Genomic DNA, 19,863 nt, shown 5'->3' on the forward strand with positions numbered 1-19,863 from the left:
TTAGTATAAATATATCCAAAGTAATTCCCTGTAGGGTGTAGAACAGAAAAAATTACAAATGGAAAAGTCATGCACAAAGGGCAATAAGTTGTATTTTATCCATTCAATACTGATTCACTTTAGCACTTGGTTCCTGGCACACCGTTCCCACATTTTACGTGTGACTTCTGGCTCATGACTCTACACTGTAAACAAACATAATTTTAGAGAGAAAGAACAAAGACTATTAACTGGCAAAGACCAGTCCTACCTGAAAACTGGGACTCCTCTTCACACTTGATGCATTCTTTGGCTCCTTTCTCAGAGTAGGTGTTTCTGGGACAGACTTGGCAGATGAACGAGCCTGGTTTGTTGCTGAAGGTTCCTGGCTTGCACGGAAAGCATTCTGATGTGTATGCCACCCCTGTGTGGTAATGAAAACCAGAGCATGGGAGGGAGGACCCACGAGCAACAAGCAGATCAGCACCTTCTTGCTGCTTCTACCAGAAGTGAGAGAAGTAGTAATAGTGAGCCGGGATCCTTTATCCCATTCATGCAACAGCAACGAAGTATTTACCGTGTGCAAAAAACTGGGATAGAAACTATCCTATGCATCCTAAGTAGAGCAGACACTTAAACAAGAGATTGAGATTTCAACAGAGGTATACTAAATTATCAACTGAGTCGTCAAAAAGACAATTCCACTAACTCTAAGCTCTCTATGAGCCTACTTTTCTCTGACCTTTATGGCCACCTGTTCCCTTTTCCTCCACTGATCATTAAGTCACAGGCAAGACATAACAGACCCTAGGGGAAATGGCCTTTTCTTCTGGCTTGTAATTCCAGCCTTTGCCAGCAGATGTCCCCATGACTAATGAGTTAGTGTCACAGGAACCAGTACAGAAAGTAATAAAATAGAAGCCATTAATAAAGGAGAATCACTGCTTTAATTAAAAGTAGCCCTAATTGAGAATGAACTATTCCAGAGTTTATTGGCTTCTCTCCTGGGCCAGAAAATGCCTGACTGGTTCAGAGAGGCATAAGAGGTTTAGGAGACAGTCAGGCAGAGAAGTTTATGTTATTGTTATTTCTACAGATATAACTGTGAGCTGTTATATCCCAGTGAGCTCCATGCCTGGCACAATAGACATCTGTTGAATGAAGAATAGGTTCTTATGAACAAGGATCATTTTATTTTACTTAAAGACACCAAAATTGTTATCATACTTATTTTTTCACAGAGATTAAATTTAGTTTACAGGTATAAAAACACCAGTCAACTTGTCCAAAATAAAATCATGGTCTTTAGACATGTATCCTATCCCATAAGCCCTTCAGATATCCAAAGCAAACATTTAGCCAATGTTTTAACTAACTCTAAAATGTGATGTGTGACCACCAAAACAGATTGCTATGAAATACCTTCAATTGTGATATTTTTTACCAAAACAGGCTTGACTGCCTTAGAACCCATAAGGATGCCGGTAGTTCTCCAGTACAGTATGTTGGTGCCTGACTTCAGCATTACCTGTAAAGAGGAAGACAGGGCACTCACATCAGATAAACCAGGCTCCTTCAACCATACCTGAAAGCTGATCCCATATACACTTTTCAAGACATTTTTATGAAACACCATTAATTGGGAACCTACAACCTTAAGTCTACTGCAAATTCAGACCTAAGATCTGTTGTGGTCACATTCTCTTAAAAAAACAAACAAACAGTTTGCCAATCCAAAAAAAATATGCCAGTAAAGAAGGAAAAGAAAATTCTTTAAGTCTGAACAAAAAGAGAAAATGATTTTTAAACCATGTGCATGAAGTCTTGGCTCATAATTAAAAGGTGCTCATTCTAGACAGTAAAAAGACACGCAGCCCAGTATGTATTGACTGCCACTATTCACAAGCAGATCTTTGGGCTCTGAAAACAAAAGGCAACAGAATGAGTTTGCTTCCTTCTAAAATTATTTAATAGGGGTGCCTGGGCGACTCAGTGGGTTAAGCGTCCAACTCTTGGTTTCAGCTCAGGTCAAGATCTCACGGTTCTGGGTTTGAGCCCCACATTAGTCTCCACGCTGACAGTGCAGAGCTTGCTTGGGATTCTCTCTCTCCCCACCCCCCCTTCTGACTCTCCCCTGTTTGCACCTTCTCACTCTCTCTCAAAATAAATAAACTTAAAAGCAATATTTCAAAATAAATAAATAGAAATAAAATTATTTAAGAAACAATACTCCAACAGCAACCAGAGAAAAATCATGTAAAATAACATGATTTAAATGTGTATCTCCAGCACTTAAATGATCAGTACATCTAATATTTGCTTCCTTTGCCACCAGCACATTGTTCTTTTTACATATCAAATGACTTTTCTGATAAATCTCATGCCGTTTCTGTCAAAGGAACTGATATAAGAGTTCCTTGATTTCTCATTTGCCCCTTTCATTCTTCTGTGTAGTCTCTGGCTGGCCAGATTCAAGCTCCATAAAATTAAAACATGTATTTCACAATGCCAGAGATTCAGCAAAGTTATACATTACATACTTTCCCCTGGGTTAAGTGAAGAAAGCATATTTGTTGCCAAGAGTTACTTGTACCTTCAAAATGCAGCTTAATGAATGCTTAGACAAATGGATCTTAAGTGGTTCTATTACCACTTCCAGGCATACAGATCAAAAATAGTCAGAGAGGGTACACTGTATGAATCACTCAAGGATGGGGCACCTGCTATAACGGAAAGGTGAGGGAAGATGGTCACTTATTGACATAGAGCTTAGTCTACACCGTAGGTACCACATGAGGACTTTCCTGTATAACATCTCATTTAACCCTGCAAGACTGCCCGCATGTCTTCCGTGAAAACTCAGATTCAAAGAGATTAAGCCAATTACCTAAAGAGACACAACTACAGTAAGCCAGAGTTAGATTTTAAATCCATGCCTTACTCCAACGGGAGAGGGCCTCCAATAATAACAGATTCACAGACTGTGTTACCTGATCATTGCTTTCAAGCTTTTGGAGTTGTACTGTGGAGAGTAGGTAGTAACTTTACCAAATGTGACCAGAGAGGGTAGAAGTTTGAGCAACAGGTGACAAATAGACAGGAAGCAGGTTTGGCTTCAAACACGGATGGATTTTGTGAGATGCAGTGCTGTCCAACAATGGAGTCAGTACAGCCCCCAACAAAACAAGTTTGAAAGTCACTTGTTGGAGACACTGCAGAGAAAGATGGAACAAAGGATCCGTCCAGTGCCAAGAGCCACTGATCCTCTCCCACATGACAGGCACATACGCAAACTTACACACCCAGAGGTTCTGTGTATTAGTTTTCAATAGCCTTATTTCTTGTCAATGCCCCTTTGAAAAGGAGGAGAGTTGGAGTCTGACAGTGAAGAGAAGGGAAAGAAACCCAAAGAGAAAGGTAGGAAAAAAACATCTAGAAAGACCCTGTGTCCATGAAACTTTGAGGCAATTTCTTCCCTACCCAGAAATTGTCTAAATTAATGAACAATTTTTTTTTCATAAAATAAACTTCTTTATAAGATTGGGAAAAGGAAGGAGCAGAATGAGGGTTGGTGGGAGAGAAGAAGAACAAAGAGAGACTTACAGAATGAGAGCCCCATTCTCCATTGTCTGTGAGTTTTACCCACTTGTCTGCGGTGGTGTCCATCTCCTGGCACTGATCATTTTGAATCTATGGATAAAACACAATGGCCCCAGTAAAGCTTCTTGAATAATAGCTTTAATTAAAGGCACTACTCAGCACAAGACAGGCTGTAAGAGCTTCTTTCAATACATACTAAATAATGGCTGTGAGTAATTCTCAGCAAGTAAGCATAACCAAGGCCTCTGGAGCCCAAGTGACAACTGTTTACTGTGGTTCTAAGTAAAGCATCCTCATTATTGTAAGAAAAGGGTTAAGAACAGAGAGGAGGGAAGGAGAGAGGATCAGAGCAGTCAACCCTGAAAATTCACAGAAAGGAGAAAAGTCATCACCAAAAACTTATCAAATGTGTCCAAAGCTTGCATTCACCATGCAGGCCCCAAAGTATAAAGTTTATTTTTGTAAGATTTAGGGCAGTAACATTTTAAATTAATAAATAAATGAAATCTGCTTTGTGTTCAGTTCCACAGGACTTATTCCAAAGTCCAAACATAGGTAAGTGGCTACAGCCAAAGCCAAAGCCCTAAATTTTTTCAGGGTGGGGGGGTGGGGGGTGGGGGGAGGAGGATAAATGTTAATCATATGCCAAGCCAATTCAAATGACTACAGCTACTATCTTTAGCACCAAACACTTTGTGTTTTCCAGACAACTCTTACAAAATGCCTCAGAGTTTGCGCACTATTTTTCCAGGCCTGTGAAGAATACACAGACATCAAAAGGTTAGGCTATTTTGCAGTATTGCACAAGAGTCAGCAACAGAGTAGGGTTAAAGGAAGAACTCATCCCCTCTACTTCTGCCAGAATTGCTATTTCTTTCGTCTCTACATCTTTGCCACTGTATTCACCTTCCAGACTAGTTTAAAAACAACATGAAAATGCACTCTGGGGGAGCCTGGGTGGCTCAGTGGGGTAAGTGTCTGACTTCAGATCAGATCATGATCTCACGGTTCATGTGTTTGAGCCCCACATCAGGCTCTGTGCTGAGAGCTCAGAGCTTGGAGCCTGCTTCGGATTCCGTGTCTCCCTCTCTCTCACCTCTCCCAGCTTATGCTCTCTCTTTCTCTCAATAAAAAATAAACTTAAGAAAATTATTAAAAAATGTACTCTGTAATAGATATTTCATAAAGGTTATTAACAGGAAAATAGATCGTTTTAACATCTCAAAAGATCAGGGAATATCACCTACTGAGGCTATTTTTTTTTTTAACTAAATCTAATCGTCATATTTATACTATAAGCATAATGGCCATTCTAATGCAAGTGGTAAGCCATTTTTAAGCAGCTATGGACCCTAAATATACCTTTGATGATCAATGTTTGGAAAAGCTGAAAGCATTTTTTTTTTTCAGCTGAAATCAAACATCATGTGTTTTCAGGACATTCTACTGGCATTTTGAAATCTGATTTCTGTTCTTCATTCTAAAGGTAAGTAGTAAAGCTATGACCTTAGTCCAATCACTTATTCTCTCTAGGCTTCAGTTTTGTCATTTAAAAAGAAGAGTGGAGGAGCTGAATGAAGGTCCCACATAGTTCTAAAATTACTTTATTGCTTTAAATTGTGTAATGTCTCTGGGCGCCTGAGTGGCTCTGTCAGTTAAGCAACTGACTTCAGCTCAGGTCATGTTCTCACAGTTCGTGGGTTTGAGCCCTGCGTCAGGCTCTGTGCTGACAGCTCGGAGCCTGGAGCCTGCTTCAGATTCTGTGCCTCCCTCTCTCTCTGCCCCTCCCCCTCCTCGTGCTTTGTCTCTCTTGTCTCTCAAAAATAAATAAACGTTTAAAAAAAATTTAAATTGTGTAATGTCTCTAGGTACAAGTGCATCTTTCAGTCTTGAGACATTTCCTTTCCATTAACCATGAGCATGACGACTTAAGTGTTGACTTTCTGAGTCAATAAACTTCTCCCTATCAGGCTGAAACATCAATAAAAGAAGGAACATGAACTCACCACCCCTTCTCAGTCTATAACCAGAAGAACAAAGGGACCACTGAAAGGAAGTAATCAAACTTCATGCCTCAAGAGTACCTTTACCAACAACTCTCAAAGGACTTACTTGACAATACAAAAACTAAATGCTTATTCTAACAGTTACATAATTACCTTGCTTCTTAACTTTATTCCAGTTTTAGTAAGATTGCAAAAATGTCCCATGGAGTTGGGAATCATTTACTCTAAGAAGTGTTTTGCAAACAAAATGTAGCTTCAAAAGGAAATCTGTTTGAATGTTACTTAACATCTTAAAGTCATCAAAAGATTAGAACCAGGAGGCTCCTTAAAAGGTCTTGTCATACAATCCACTTGGCAAAAGGGAATGCTGAGGGCTGGAAAGTTAACTTTAATTGCCCGAAACACACAACTAGCCACTGTAGTTGGGGCCTGAGCCAGAATCTCTTGACTTCAAATCCAAGGCTCATACTTCAACAGCAAATATCTCTTCCTACCAAAAAACTTCTGACTAACAATTTCCATAATCAGGAGCAATATAAATTTGTTTTAGCATTACTAGCACATAGGCTCCTGAGATTTGGACCACAGGAACATTTGTAAGATATTTTTCCCACTTATATGTAGAACACACATTTTTTTTTTTTTTGGTTTTATAAGTCAATCCGAAAACATTTTCTCAAGCATCAGAGTGGCTGACACAACAAATATTTCCTAGATTAGATACACTTTATATTAAATGTTTAAATAATTTTAGTGATAACAGCCTATTCTGTCAGACTATTATTTTATCCTATATTCCGTAAGGCTATTTCATCTGTTACCAGAGACATCAACTATCTCATCCACTGATGCCTTTAGATCGTACAAAATTGACAGAATCAGAAACATACAGCCACTTCTATTTTTATAATATTGCCCAAGTTTACACATAAATCAGTCAAATGCTTGAAACTGCAAAGAGGAAAAAAAAAACACAAAAATTGGTGAAAACATATTTTGAATAAAATCGCATCTGTAGTTATAAAAAAAAAAATTAAAATGACTCTCGGTGAAGGTATTTTTCACACAAAAAGTCTAAATCAAATGTTCATCCAATGATCATAACCAAAAATGAAACAAGCCCAATGTTACTCGACAAGGTGAGAGTTCAGAGGTAACAACACTAACCAGAAAATGAAGTATTATAGAGAAATATAAGGTTTTCTTTTCAGATCAAAAGGTTCAATTAACAGGAAAAAATGAGGAGGCATACAATGCAATGGCAACAACTGATTAATGGAAATTTTACATGAATTTCCTCAAAAAGTGAATTCGAGAACATAAAAGGCCTTACAAAGAACTCAAAGAAGATGTTGTTGTCGACATACTGGTACTCAAAGAAGACATAACCCGACTTCTTAAGGTGCACAGCATAGATCAAAGATACTGTGCAGTCATCACGATTTGACTCTATGTAATTTCCACGAGGGACCCAAGAAGAGCTGTGGAAACAAAACCAACAGGCATTTTTACATTAGCATTCAGAAACCTCTTCTGTTCACAAGTTACCTAACTCAGTTTCAGAAGTAGTTCCATCGGCAAAGCACAGCAGAGAAGTCTCAAGCTTCTCTGGAACTCGAAGGCCAACACGTTACTGGGAAAAGGTTCATTTCTTATGGCACAGGACTTCCTAAATTTGTTAAGGTTATGTGATTCATTTGCTAGGAAACTGCTATTTTTCCACCAAAAATTTGATTACCAAATAGATGACCACAAACTACAATCGTCTGAGGTAGAATTATTTTCTCAAACATCATCTCAAGTTTTATTTATAAACACATATACCTGGCAGGGGGATGAGGGAGCTCCTTGAGATGAAAGAAGGAATAGTACTAGTAAAAATCCATTTAAAGTGAATCTAGGTAAAATATAGATCACAGTTTCAGAGTATATAATAGGGGTAAGAGTCTGGTTGGAATTTTTGTTTTAAAAAAGTGAAAAATTAAGAAAACACACTGGTGAATAAAATGTAAGTTGTTGGGGCACCTGGGTAGCTCAGCCAGTTGGACATTTGGCTCTTGATTTTGGTTCAGGTCGTGATCTTACAGTTCATGAGATTGAGCCCTGAGTTAGGCTCTGAACTGACAACACGGAGCCTGCTTGGGATTTTCTCTCTCCCTCTCTCTACCCCTTACATGCTCACACACACACAGTCACTCTCTAAATTAAATAAATATATTAATTAAGTAATTAAATTAAGTTGTAAATCTAACCCTAATTCTTAGATAAACCAATAATGAGTCACTTGTTGACTCTTTGGCCAAAAATATTTCTAACCAAAATGTATGAAAGCACAACTTAACACCCTTCTCTTCAGATGTAACTGTTTATATGGATAAGAATGAGATTTGGGCAAATTCTTTTCTTTCTTCTAACAGGAAAAAAATCTGAAGCCTGAGATTTCCAGATCCCAACATGACTCACTATTTGGTATTTGGATTTGCCCTTTCTCTTTAACTGTTAAACTAAAGAAAAAACATGAGCCATATTCAAGCACTGACAATACACAATGCAGGACTGAGATTCTTGAGAGCAAGAAAATGCCCAAACTGACCCTGACCTCACTTTTCAGGACACTTCCCAGACTGTGGCACCAGGAGACAGCACTCAAGCAGAGCACAGAGTCTCACCGAGCTGAGGAGCAGAAATGAGTCATTAGGGCAGCTGAAGCACTTGGAATTTATAGGCCTGAGAATCAGAGAACAGGGTGTCCAGAAGTCCATATGGAGTTTCTCTGGGCTTGGGGCTGGAGTGTCCAGACATAGCAGAAAACAGCCACTGCAAAGCTGAGACATAATCACAGAGCTCACTTTAATGGGAGTCACTGGAGCTCCAGGTCAGCCAGACAGGAGAAAACTTGATAACCATACTGGGCATTTATGGGAGACCCCAGAAGTGCCACATCTTGGAAAATAAGGGCCATGCCCTAAAGCATGTACTAGCAAACCTTTTCATAATGGGCCAGAGACTAAATATTGTTGGCTCTGTGGACCATCTGGTCCTTCCTGCAATACTTAATTCTGCTGTTGTAACTGAAAAGCGGCCACAGACAATGCATAAATAAATGAGTACAGCTGTCTTCCAATATAACTTTGTTTACAAAAACAAAGAGAGAGCCCAAAGGCCACAGTTTGCCAACTCCCTCACTAAAATAAAGGCCATGACCTAGAACTAAGTGCGAAACTAATACAGAGCCACCCTAAAAAATAATAAAACCAGGCCTGATGAGGTCAAAGTGGTCTTTCAGTACCTAAAATGCCTGCCAGAACATAATTCAGCACTCTTAAAATGAAGAAAAAAAAATAATCCACATTCCCTACACCTTAACATTCACAATGCCCAAGATATAATAAAAATTTACTAGACATGCAAATAAGTGGGAAAATATGACCCTTAATGGAGAAAAAAGACAGGAAAAAAAATCCCAGGCAAGTATTTAAGACAGTTCTTCCAAATAGAGTCGACTATAAATAAAAGATGAGTACAATAAGTGAAGGAATAAAGAATCTCGAGTATTTAAGGGAAATAAGAGCCATAAAATAAACTAGATGGAAATTCTAGGACTGAAACATCATAACATGTAAAATTTTAAATTCACCAGATGGGCTCAGAGCAAGTTTGAGACTGAAAAAAGAAAAGAAAAAAGATAGTTAGTGATAGAGCAATAGAAATCATGCATTCTGAATTATGAGAGAAAAAAATTTGAAAAAAAATAAGGAGCCTCAGTGACCTTCAGACAATATCAAGTGGTCTAACCTATGTGTAATTGGAGTTAAAGAAACAGAAGAGGGAGAGAAAAAGGCAGAAAAACATTAATGATGAAGTAACTGCTAAAATAATTGCTAAATTTGGTGACACTATCAACCTACAAATCCAAGAAGCTCACTAAACTTGAAGTAAAAACAAGAAAACCAAAGCCAGATATGTCATAGTCAAACTGCTAAGTAGCAAAAATATGGAGAACATTTTATAAATAGAGAAATTAAGGCACTTTACATACAAGGGAATTAATCATAAACAATACAGCTAGCTTTTCATCACAAATAAGGGAGAGTTCAGAAGGTAGTAGAACATCTTTAAAGCAGAGAAAGAGAAAAGTAAAGTCAACAGTCCAATGTCCAAGAAAATATTCTTCAAAATGGAAGCCAAAAAAAAAAAAAAGAGAGGCTTTCTTTCTTTTAGGTAAAGAAAAGCTGAGAGAATTTGGGAGCAGCAGACCTATACTATGAGAAATGATAAAGAAAATTTCACTGGTTGAAAAAAATAATCCTAAACATTCAGATCTATATAAAGAAAGAAGGAGCAGCCATAATGGTGACTATGTAGACAAACATATAAAGCTATATTTTTTCATCTCTTTTTCTTTAACTTTTTTCCAATGTTTATTTATTTTTGAGAGAGGGAATCAGAGCATGAGCCGGGGAGGGGCAGAGAGAGAGGGAGACTCAGAATCCGAAGCAGGCTCCAGGCTCTGAGCTGTCAGGACACAGCCCGATGTGGGGCTCAAACTCACGAACCATGAAATCATGACCTGAGCCGAAGTTGGATGCTAAAGGGACTGAGCCACCCAGGTGCCCCTATATTGTTTTTATCTCGTTAGTTCTTTTAAAAACAACTGATTATTTAACATATGTTTCATTGTATTATAGGATTTATAAGATGTTTCTACATATAATACAGGACAATAGCACACAGATGAGGGTATAATTGTAACCACACTGTCGTAAAGTTTTACATATTATGCAAAAGGTACAGTAATAAATAATTATGCTGTCAGAATGCATATTGTAAGGTATAGCCTTTGTAATCAAGGTTAGCAAAGATATCTGAAGATATAAAAAACATTGACCGTAACAGAAAAAAAACCTGATAAATTGTACTTTCTCAAATTTTAAACTTTGGTTTATCAAAAGACACCATTAAGAAAATGAAAAGGCAGGGCACCTGGGTGGCTCAGTCAGTTAAACATCTGACTTCAGCTCAGGTCATGATCTCACAGTTTGTGAGTTTGAGCCTCACATGGGGGTCTGTGCTGACAGTGCAGAGCCTGCTTGGGATTCTCCCTCTCTCCCTCTCTATCTATCCCTGCCCCACTTGCCCTCTCTCTCTCTCTCTCTCTCTCTCTCTCTCAAAATAAATAAACTTTAAAAAAAAATCAAAAAAAGAAAATAAAAAGGCAAATGCCACCAACTGGGAGAAAACATCACACATATATATATATATGTATTTGTGTATGCACGTATATATTAAGTTTTATATAAATATATACATGACAAGAACTCATGTCTAGAATACACAAAGATCACATATAGCTCAATAATAAAATGACCCCAAAAAATAGAAAATGGGTAAAACATGTTGACATCTCACATACACACAAAAAAATAAAACACATGGACAATGAACATATGAAAAGTGTTCAAGGGAAATGCAAATTAAAACCACAAGGAGGTATCATTTCACATGCGTGCACACACATGCACGCACGCACACACACACACACACACAAATGGCTAAAATAAAACAAAACATGACAAAACAAAATATTGGTAAATGTGTAGTGTAACTAGAATTCAAACACACACTGGAGTCTACAGTGATACAACCATTTTGGAAAACTCTGACAACTCCTTATGAAGTTCAGCATACATCTATATGACCCAACCAGTTAAAAAAAATTAAAGCAAGATTGGATGAATGGATAAAACAAGGGAGGGAGGGAGATGATCATAACAATATCAGACTGAAATTCACATTGAGAAAATTACACAATACAGTACATTGAAAAAGTTGTACTCATCATTAAACTTCTTTACTGAATAAACTACATATTCTAAGTAGAAAAAGAAGCGATGTCAACATCTCTCACACACTAAAACAAAGATCTGAGGTACCATAACATCCTACTAGTACCGTCCTCTAAAGAGCTCTTTTGTTTAAAAATATTAAATTACATTTAAAAAATATATACACACATTTATACACATATGTATATACATGTATATATACATGTATATGTGTGTACATATATACATACATATATATACACATATAAATATATATATATTTAGACATTAATGATATCTAATGCCACAACTCTCTATATATAATGAAATAATGATTATCAAAAGAGTAAAAATGTCACTTGGCAGAGAGAGAAAGAGCACTGGAAAACAAGAGGGATTAAGGGAAGGTAGGAAGGAGAGAATGCATCTTAGCTCAGCTAAATTATTCCCCAGCATCCTTAGCTCATGGTAAAAATGTTCAGTTCCTGAGAAGCCATTCTTGTTCAAAAGTAGCCAGAGGCCTAATGCTTAATTATTCTATACATGGCCATATAGAAGGAAATGTTATATAGCGAATACAAGAGAACAGGAAGGATTACAGCCCAAAGATAAACATTTTATATCTTTTTAAAACAATTTAACATTCCACCAGTGTTGTCATTGGCAAAGCTAATAATCCCCTAAAGAAAGGAAGAAATTACAGCATAGGTAATATAGTCAATAACATCTTAATAACTCTGGTGACAGAGGGTAACTATAGTTATCACGAACATTTCATAATATATATAAATGTGAAATCACTATGCTATACGTCTAAAAGTGTTATATCATATGCCAACTATACTTCAATTATAAAATTTTTTTAAAGGTAGAAATTAAGCAAAAGAGCTTTCCACCTTATTTAACCTACTCTCTCTTACAGGAGATCATTGAGTATCTAAATGAAGATTATACATTCTTCCTTTCAGAGAAAAAGAAAAACAAATCCAAAGTTACCCTATAAAATCAGAGAAGGGTTTGTAAAAATTCCACTGGCTTCAATGTTATAAATTTATTATCAGAAAATTAATTTGTTTTTCTAATAGCTTTACTGCATTTTTCAATATGGTAGCTATTATGTCCTAAGAGCAATTATTTTAACCTCATGAAAATTCACCTACATTATTTGTAGTGACTGTCCAAAAAAAAAAAAAAAAAATGACTCTTGGCAATTAGCTTATCTATAATCCCATTCAGTACCAAGATTATCCCCAACTTCTTTCTGGAAAAGAGCAACTATACCCTTCTCAAGCACTTAGTCAAGATCCAGAGACTCCCTTGGATTCTTACTTGTTACAGCCATCTGGCCTGCTGTCAGAAGGGCCGACCACAGTGTCCATGAATGTTGCAACGTTGGAAAATCCAGCTGGCAATTCATCCCATTCATCAAATTTGATGCCACTGCCCAAGGAATAGGTACCTTCGCCACATTTGCTGCATACCTGGTTCTTCATTTCTAGATACTCTCCAGAAGCACAGGAGAAAGCTGGAAGTCAGAAGAATATAGACCCCATTAGTCACTGCACTTCTCCATCAATTTTAGTCACCAGAATTACTTTTATAAAGTTCTGATCATGCTACACCCTAATTAAAGCTTTTTTTTTTTTAAGTTTACTTATTTATTTTGAGAGAGAGCATGCACATGAGCTGGGTAGGGGCAGACAGAGAGAGGGAGAGGGAGAATCCCAAGCAGGCTGCACACTGTCATATTACCGCAGAGTCTGACACAGGGCTCAGACCCACTAACTGTGATCCCATAACCTGAGCTGAAGCAACAGTCGACGCTTAACCGACTGAGCCCCCCAGGCACCCCTAAAGCTTTCTGAAGTTGTCCCTATTACCACATGCACTTCACAATTTGGCCCCACCGTATTTTCCCAGCCTCATCTGTTGCCCCATCCTCTTCCAAAGCTAACAAAATTCATATCATTCCCAAGTTTTTTCATCCTTTCTCTCCCTACTGTGGTCATCTTTCTCCAGAGAGGCTAACGACTCCATCTGCTCCACTTGGAAAACTCCAATTCCTACATCAAAAATGACCTTCTTCACAAGACCTCCCTGCCCCCACCAGGCAGTAGGTTGGTCAGTTGTGCCTCCCTCTGTCCTCCTACAATCCTCTTCTCATAACACCTGCATTTAGGCATCAGGCACACGCACGCGCGCGCGCACACACACACACACACACACACACACACACACACACACAAACTTACTCATAAGGTGATATATATGTGTATCAGTTGATGTGAGACTTTGAGCTTCCAGAAAACAAGTATCATTATTTTTGGATTCCTAAATCTATCTGGCAAATACCAAGTCCAAATAAAAGGTTGACCCAGTGAGTGAGAACTCAACATAAAGGGGTAATAGGAGGGTAGCGTTTCTCATGCAACAGCTACACCAGTATCTCCACTTTTTCAATATTCGCAACTGTGACAGTCATTTTTATAACCTCCATCTTATTGCTGATGACAAGCTCTGTGCTAATTCTGAGAACTAACTCAGAACTGAGAACTAAGCAGACACAGCAGGCATGGGCAATGGGAAAAAGAGTTGGCAGAGTTATACCAAGGAATGCAGTTGTGCTGCTGAGTTATTATTCATTCAACAAATGCAAATCTATGTCCCCCAAATGTGTGGTTCTGTGTTCAAAATGATATTAGTGACTTAAAAGCAAAGGACTTTCTAACCATTTAATGAGGATATTAAAGAAACAAGACCTCCAAATAAAATAAAACCTCCAAATTAATTGATCAATATAAACATATCTCCCAGCAGACTGAAGGAGCAAAGCCTCACATTTGGATAGATTCTCCTTTTATAACATATTTGTATACTTATCAAGATACACAAACAAGTTAATTTTTAAAAAATAAAGAATTAGAGCTAAAACCCACATTCATCTACTTACTTATTCACTCACAAAAATAGAATGTTTTTCTTCATAAAAGCTTTATTTGTCTATACAGTGAAATTCCAACTCTCAACATCCCCAAATTAGTAAAACACCAGAAAATAAGAAAAGGTTAGGCAAAAGGTGTTGCATGCTGGCTACAAAGTCAAAACCATCCTAGAACCAGGTTATACAACTTCCTATGACCTTAAGTGAGTTACTTCACCTCTGTGGGTCCTCAGTTCTCTCTCTGAAAATGAGATAATAAACATAGTATTGCTTCACACGGCTATAGTAATTAAATAAAATATAGTATAAGGTGCTAAGCATAGTGCCTGGCATTTAATAAATGCTCCCTCTGCTATTATTACCACTCCCAGCACTACCAGCAGAGAAACACAGTAACGGAAAAAACTGTATTTCACCTTCTATGGTTTACAAGCCTTCTAGTAAACTGATAACTACTGTAAGAAACCAAGTTGAACGTGCAACTTCAGCTCAGGTCATGATCTCATGGTTTAGGAGTATGAGACCTGCATCGGTTCCACTGCCCGTGCAGAGCCCTCTTCAGATCCTCTGTCCCCCTCTCTCTTTGCCCCTCCCCCACTTGCGCGCGCGCTCGCGCGCGCTCTCTCTCTCTCTCTCTCTCAAATAAATAAAACTTTTAAAGGAAAACACACACACACACACACACACACACACACACACAGAGTCAAAACCATTCATTTACTATTGTCTATGGCTGCTTTTGCACCACAATGGCAGAGTTGAACAGTTGCAGCAGGGACTACACCACCTGGTAAGCTGAAAATATTTTCTCATAAAATAATCTTTCAAGATAGTTTAGTCTAGTGTCCCAAACTGAACTTTTAATTAATGAGAAGTAATATTTTATAAGTTACTATAAGGGACTCTAGAAGCTAAGAAGAAGATTGCCTTGTGCTATTTCAGAGTGTTCACTGCCCTGTTAAAACCATTAAGAATAGCCCCAACTCTTTCAGAGGTGGCTCCTTCTGTAAGACCAGAAGGAAGGCTGAAAGACAAAGTTGACAGTCAAAGTTCTGAGTATTTATTACACAGTCAATTCTTTTTATCCTTGGCAAATACAGGGTTAGGCTCCTGTGAGACTCTGGCCACAATATCTTCAGCAACAGATCAATATGTAACCTTGTTTTATGTGTGTTTCAGTTGAAAAATATCTTATTTAATGTACATTGTTCATTCATTAACATTGAACTTATGGCCAACAGCACTATAATTCATCTTCAAACTAAGCTTATTTAACCCATATATTTTCTCCACAAGGCACATCACAGCCTTCTTGCACTTCAGAACACTAGCCAGCACTTCAGAACATTTGGGAGCCATTTTAGACAGTAAAATAACCAATAAAAGTATAAAAACGCAAAAAAAAAGTGCACTGAATAGACTGTGAAGAGGACACTTGTTGACACCGTAAGAAACAAGGCAGAATGTCACCTTGCTTGACCTCAGCTGAGACCGTGTGATAGGGTGACTCAAATTTTTAGAGCTCTGTACATGTCTGCAAATGACTGTGAAAGTATTATTTGTATTGATGGGGGGGGGGGGGTCACCAACAAATTTTATGAAGCATGTGAATTTTCAAATATGGAATTCACAAATAATTGGGAGCAATGTTTATAACAGACCTGTGAAGAAGGAAGATATTATGCCCATTTACCACATGAAAAAAATGAGGCACAATATATTCAAATAACCCAATTAGGAAGGTATCCATTAACAAGTGGCAAAACTGTTACCCAAATTTAGGTCTGATTCCAAAGCAGCTACCTCAGGAAAACTCAACTTATAATAATAATAATTGACGCAAAAAAGGTCAAGCAATTCCAAATGAATCCATAATTATACTTTACATCCTTCTTCATTTTCTGTCTTGAGTTGTTAAACAATATTGATTATTGTGCATTATGGAGCAATAACCATTCCCCATCCTGAGAAATCTTGTGGAATTTTTAATATATCATTCCTAAAACACACATTCATGAAATATTTTAGCAAGTTACTGACTTCTCTAAGTCTCATTGTCCTCATCTGTAAAAAGGAAGATAATAATAATATCTAACTCAAAGAACGGCTGTGGGATTCAATAAAAGCCTTTAGCAGTGTGCCTGCCATAAATCACTCAATATATGTTAGCAATAATTATTAATAATACAATTCAGGGGTCTGAGACAACAAGAGTTCTGCCACTGGATTGATAATTTTTTATTTCCTCAGAATAATTATGTAATCAAAGCTAGTCAAATGGTTACAGGGCTTCTAATGATCCAGGGGAAATAAAGAGTCTAAACCATTTTTCATTTTCATCATTTGTTGTTTCTCAATCTTTTGTCCATCCTGGAATCCAGCTCTTGAGTCACATGTCAAGGAAGAGAAGAATCACATGTTCCTGTTAAATACAATGTGCTCTATGAGATTATGCCAACACAGCACTGCTGACCTTTAGGCTGTCACCAATAATGACCAGTTTTCCCACTTCTGGTATCATCCATGTTAGCCAAACCCACTTTCCACTTCAACACTGCTTTCTCGGACTCTGGTTTTTTAGATGGATTGTAAAAGTTTTTGTAATCTTAGGCACTAAACTATTTTCATTCAAATATCTTTAGAGTATAACAGGACACTTTCAACAAAAACAGGATGATAGTTATTGTAAGTAGCTGTTGTAACTCTCCTAAATGCCAGTTGACTATGTTTCATTTGAACAGTCATTTCTAAATAAATATGATTTTTCAACAACCTCAAAATCCTAGAGTATCTGAACTGAATTAAAGTTAAGCAGACACCAAAGTTCTGGCCTAAGAACAGAAAAACTTTATTTGCATAAGGTCCCATGCTACTCAACAGTCTGATATCTCACAGTATTTTACCTAAGCACCCAGAGAAACAGTGATGTCAAAAATCCATTCTTTTGGGGCACCTGGGTGGCTAAGTCAGTTAAGCATCCAACTCTTGATCTTATCTCAGGTTTTGATCTCAGGGTCTTGTGTTCAAGTCCTCCACTGGGCTCCGTGCCGGACATGAAGCCTACTTTAAAAAAAGATCCATTCTCTTACAATCTAAACCAAGAGGTCATGTGTTAAACTCAGTGTTCTTTTCCTCAGCTTTATGCCTCTTTTCTGACCTCTATTTCTGCTACTGTGACTCTGTAAAGGTTGAAATATGCATGTGTGAAGAAACAGGGAAAAAAACCATTTATAGTCATCTATCACCAACTAGCAAAAAAGGCTGGGGCAATTTATTTAACCCTCTATACCTTGATTCATTCATATTCCAGTGAGAGATCACTTCACTTTCTCCCTCATAGGACTGCTGTGGTCCCCTGAGACACTGGAAATCACTCTGAAAGTGAAAAGTGACCTGAAAATTCAAAGCATCTCTATGATCATGCAACCACCCAGTACAATGTACTAAATAACAGCTACTGAATTAATCATTTATATGCTGATTATCATCTATGACTTATGCCTAACAATAAAGGCTATCTATTTAATCTTTTCACCACAAGGGCCTTTTAATTTTGCTATTTCTTCCTCCAGAGACCTCATGCTTTGAAAGATGGTAACTATCAATTACATTTATTCATAATTCATTCATTTTTCTATTTAATTCAAGATAATTTATTACTGAAATTTGTTTTCTAAACAGTAAACAGCAATAAAAACTAGTAATAAAAGAAATTTTTAATTTTTAATGAGATGCTGACAAGTTAGTAAGCCTATGTAATGTCATTACAGATAAGTACCTGAGAATCACACTATATTACATGAAGTCATTCAACAAATACTTCCTGAGTACACAGTATTTGGTTGGCAAAGACTACGTACCACGTATATTTTGGAAACAATCCTTATTCTGATGGAGTTTCTATGCTAATCTAGTCTAGACTTATCTACCTCAAAATAGATTCAAAATTTATATTCACTAAGCTAAATTCACTGTAAATTCTATCTTATCTGTAAACCTAAGTTAATAGCTAAATAAAAAGTAATTACATATATTTATGGGAAAATGAATAAATCAATTCCAGAAATAAGACAAGCAAATGTGCCTCTTTTTTCTTCAGTTGTTTAGTTTAATTTAAATAAGATTGATAAGGGGTGCCTGGGCGTCCGACTTCGGCTCAGGTCATGATCTCACAGCTCGTGAGTTCGAGCCTCACAGGGGGCTCTGTGCTGACAGCACAGTCAGAAAACAAAACAAAACAAAAAAAGTAGAAAATGGCATCGAGGAGAAATTGAACACAATACTGAGTCCAGCAAATCTCAGATCTTCTTTTTCCTCCCTCAGGGCTAGTGATGTAGGCAACACGTGAAAACTACCTTTTTATATTTTTACTTGTGAAATTCTCAGAAAAGAAAAAAACTACATCTCATTTTACAAAAATTAAAGTGAGATAGGAGACATTCCAACAAGTGCATGAATACAAACCAGTCCTGGCTAATATTCTCTAATTCGCTCTTCTCTGAAAAAGAGGATTTCGTGAAAGCATTGCCCCTGCATCTCTGAAAACCAATTCCCGCCTCTAACATCCTTTCCAGTGGATGGGTCCTCACACAGCTCTGTCCGTAGGACCATATGACTGTCACTGCACTTCTTGAAGGGGACTGATGAGCCAGAAAATGATCCCCAGCCCCCCCCCCAAAAAAAAAAAAAAAAAAAAAAAAAAAAACAGCTCCTGGCAGGAAAATTGATTTGTTATCCTGGCAGATTAACAATCCCCATTAAATTGGTTTCCAACCTTTTATAAGAAAAAGCTAACTAAGGTAGTTTTCATCTTTAAAAAAAAAATAACAAATGGTTTTTATTGTGGCTTTCTGACTTCAGTGTTTAATAGGGAAGAATACCAGTTCCAGTCCATCAGGCATAAGATGACATAAGTTTTATAGAAAAAAATACAACAGTGAAGGTCAGGGGAAGGAAAACATTGAGAGTACTTGATGAGGTCACCAAAGGGGCCAGAAACCATGCATTTGTGAAATCAGTTTTCTCAACTTCCAATTATGTCCTAACACTTTGATTCTTATCATCCTGAACTTTTCCTCTTCCTTAGAAGGTGTCAGTCACCCTCTACTTCCTAATATGATTCTGCAGTTTTGAGGGCTGATTCCCTCATCTCCTTATAAAACATGTTTTTCAGAGAACCACCCTCAGCCACTTCCCACCGAACACCACAAGTGACCTAAAGGTTGATTTCTGAGCTGTCCTTTTCATAATCCCATTTGCTCAGGCCTTTCACCTGCCTCATGTGTTGCTGAGCCCATGCAACTTCCACACCCTTCCCACCTGGAACTTGATGTGTCAACATTCCAGACAAAGCCTATTGAGGACAAAGTATGTCTCTCCTTTTCCATATAAAACAAATTTTCACAAATCTGATTGGATCTCTGTGTTTTGCCTACAGAATGAAACAGCCAAGTCGGTCTCTGATTTAGAACACCACATTTAATCCACAAACATTCCAAGGTTCTAGAGCTTT

At 37.5% G+C, this 19,863-nt stretch overlaps 1 protein-coding gene across 1 annotated transcript in view; it reads right to left on the reverse strand.

Moving 5' to 3' along the window:
- The window catches only part of ELAPOR2 (endosome-lysosome associated apoptosis and autophagy regulator family member 2), a 175,837-nt gene that overhangs the window by 59,297 nt on the left and 96,677 nt on the right, over window positions 1–19,863 (reverse strand). The window contains exons 3-7 of the mRNA XM_060632367.3: window positions 12,740–12,935; window positions 6,919–7,066; window positions 3,583–3,669; window positions 1,402–1,507; window positions 251–403 (exon numbers count right to left, since the gene is read on the reverse strand). Coding sequence (XP_060488350.1) covers window positions 251–403; window positions 1,402–1,507; window positions 3,583–3,669; window positions 6,919–7,066; window positions 12,740–12,935 — 690 coding nt within the window. The remainder of the gene's footprint in view (window positions 1–250; window positions 404–1,401; window positions 1,508–3,582; window positions 3,670–6,918; window positions 7,067–12,739; window positions 12,936–19,863) is intronic.

The sequence above is a fragment of the Panthera onca genome, chromosome A2 (genome assembly GCF_046562875.1).
Source record: "Panthera onca isolate mPanOnc1 chromosome A2, mPanOnc1 haplotype 2, whole genome shotgun sequence".
Taxonomy (NCBI): domain Eukaryota; kingdom Metazoa; phylum Chordata; class Mammalia; order Carnivora; family Felidae; genus Panthera; species Panthera onca.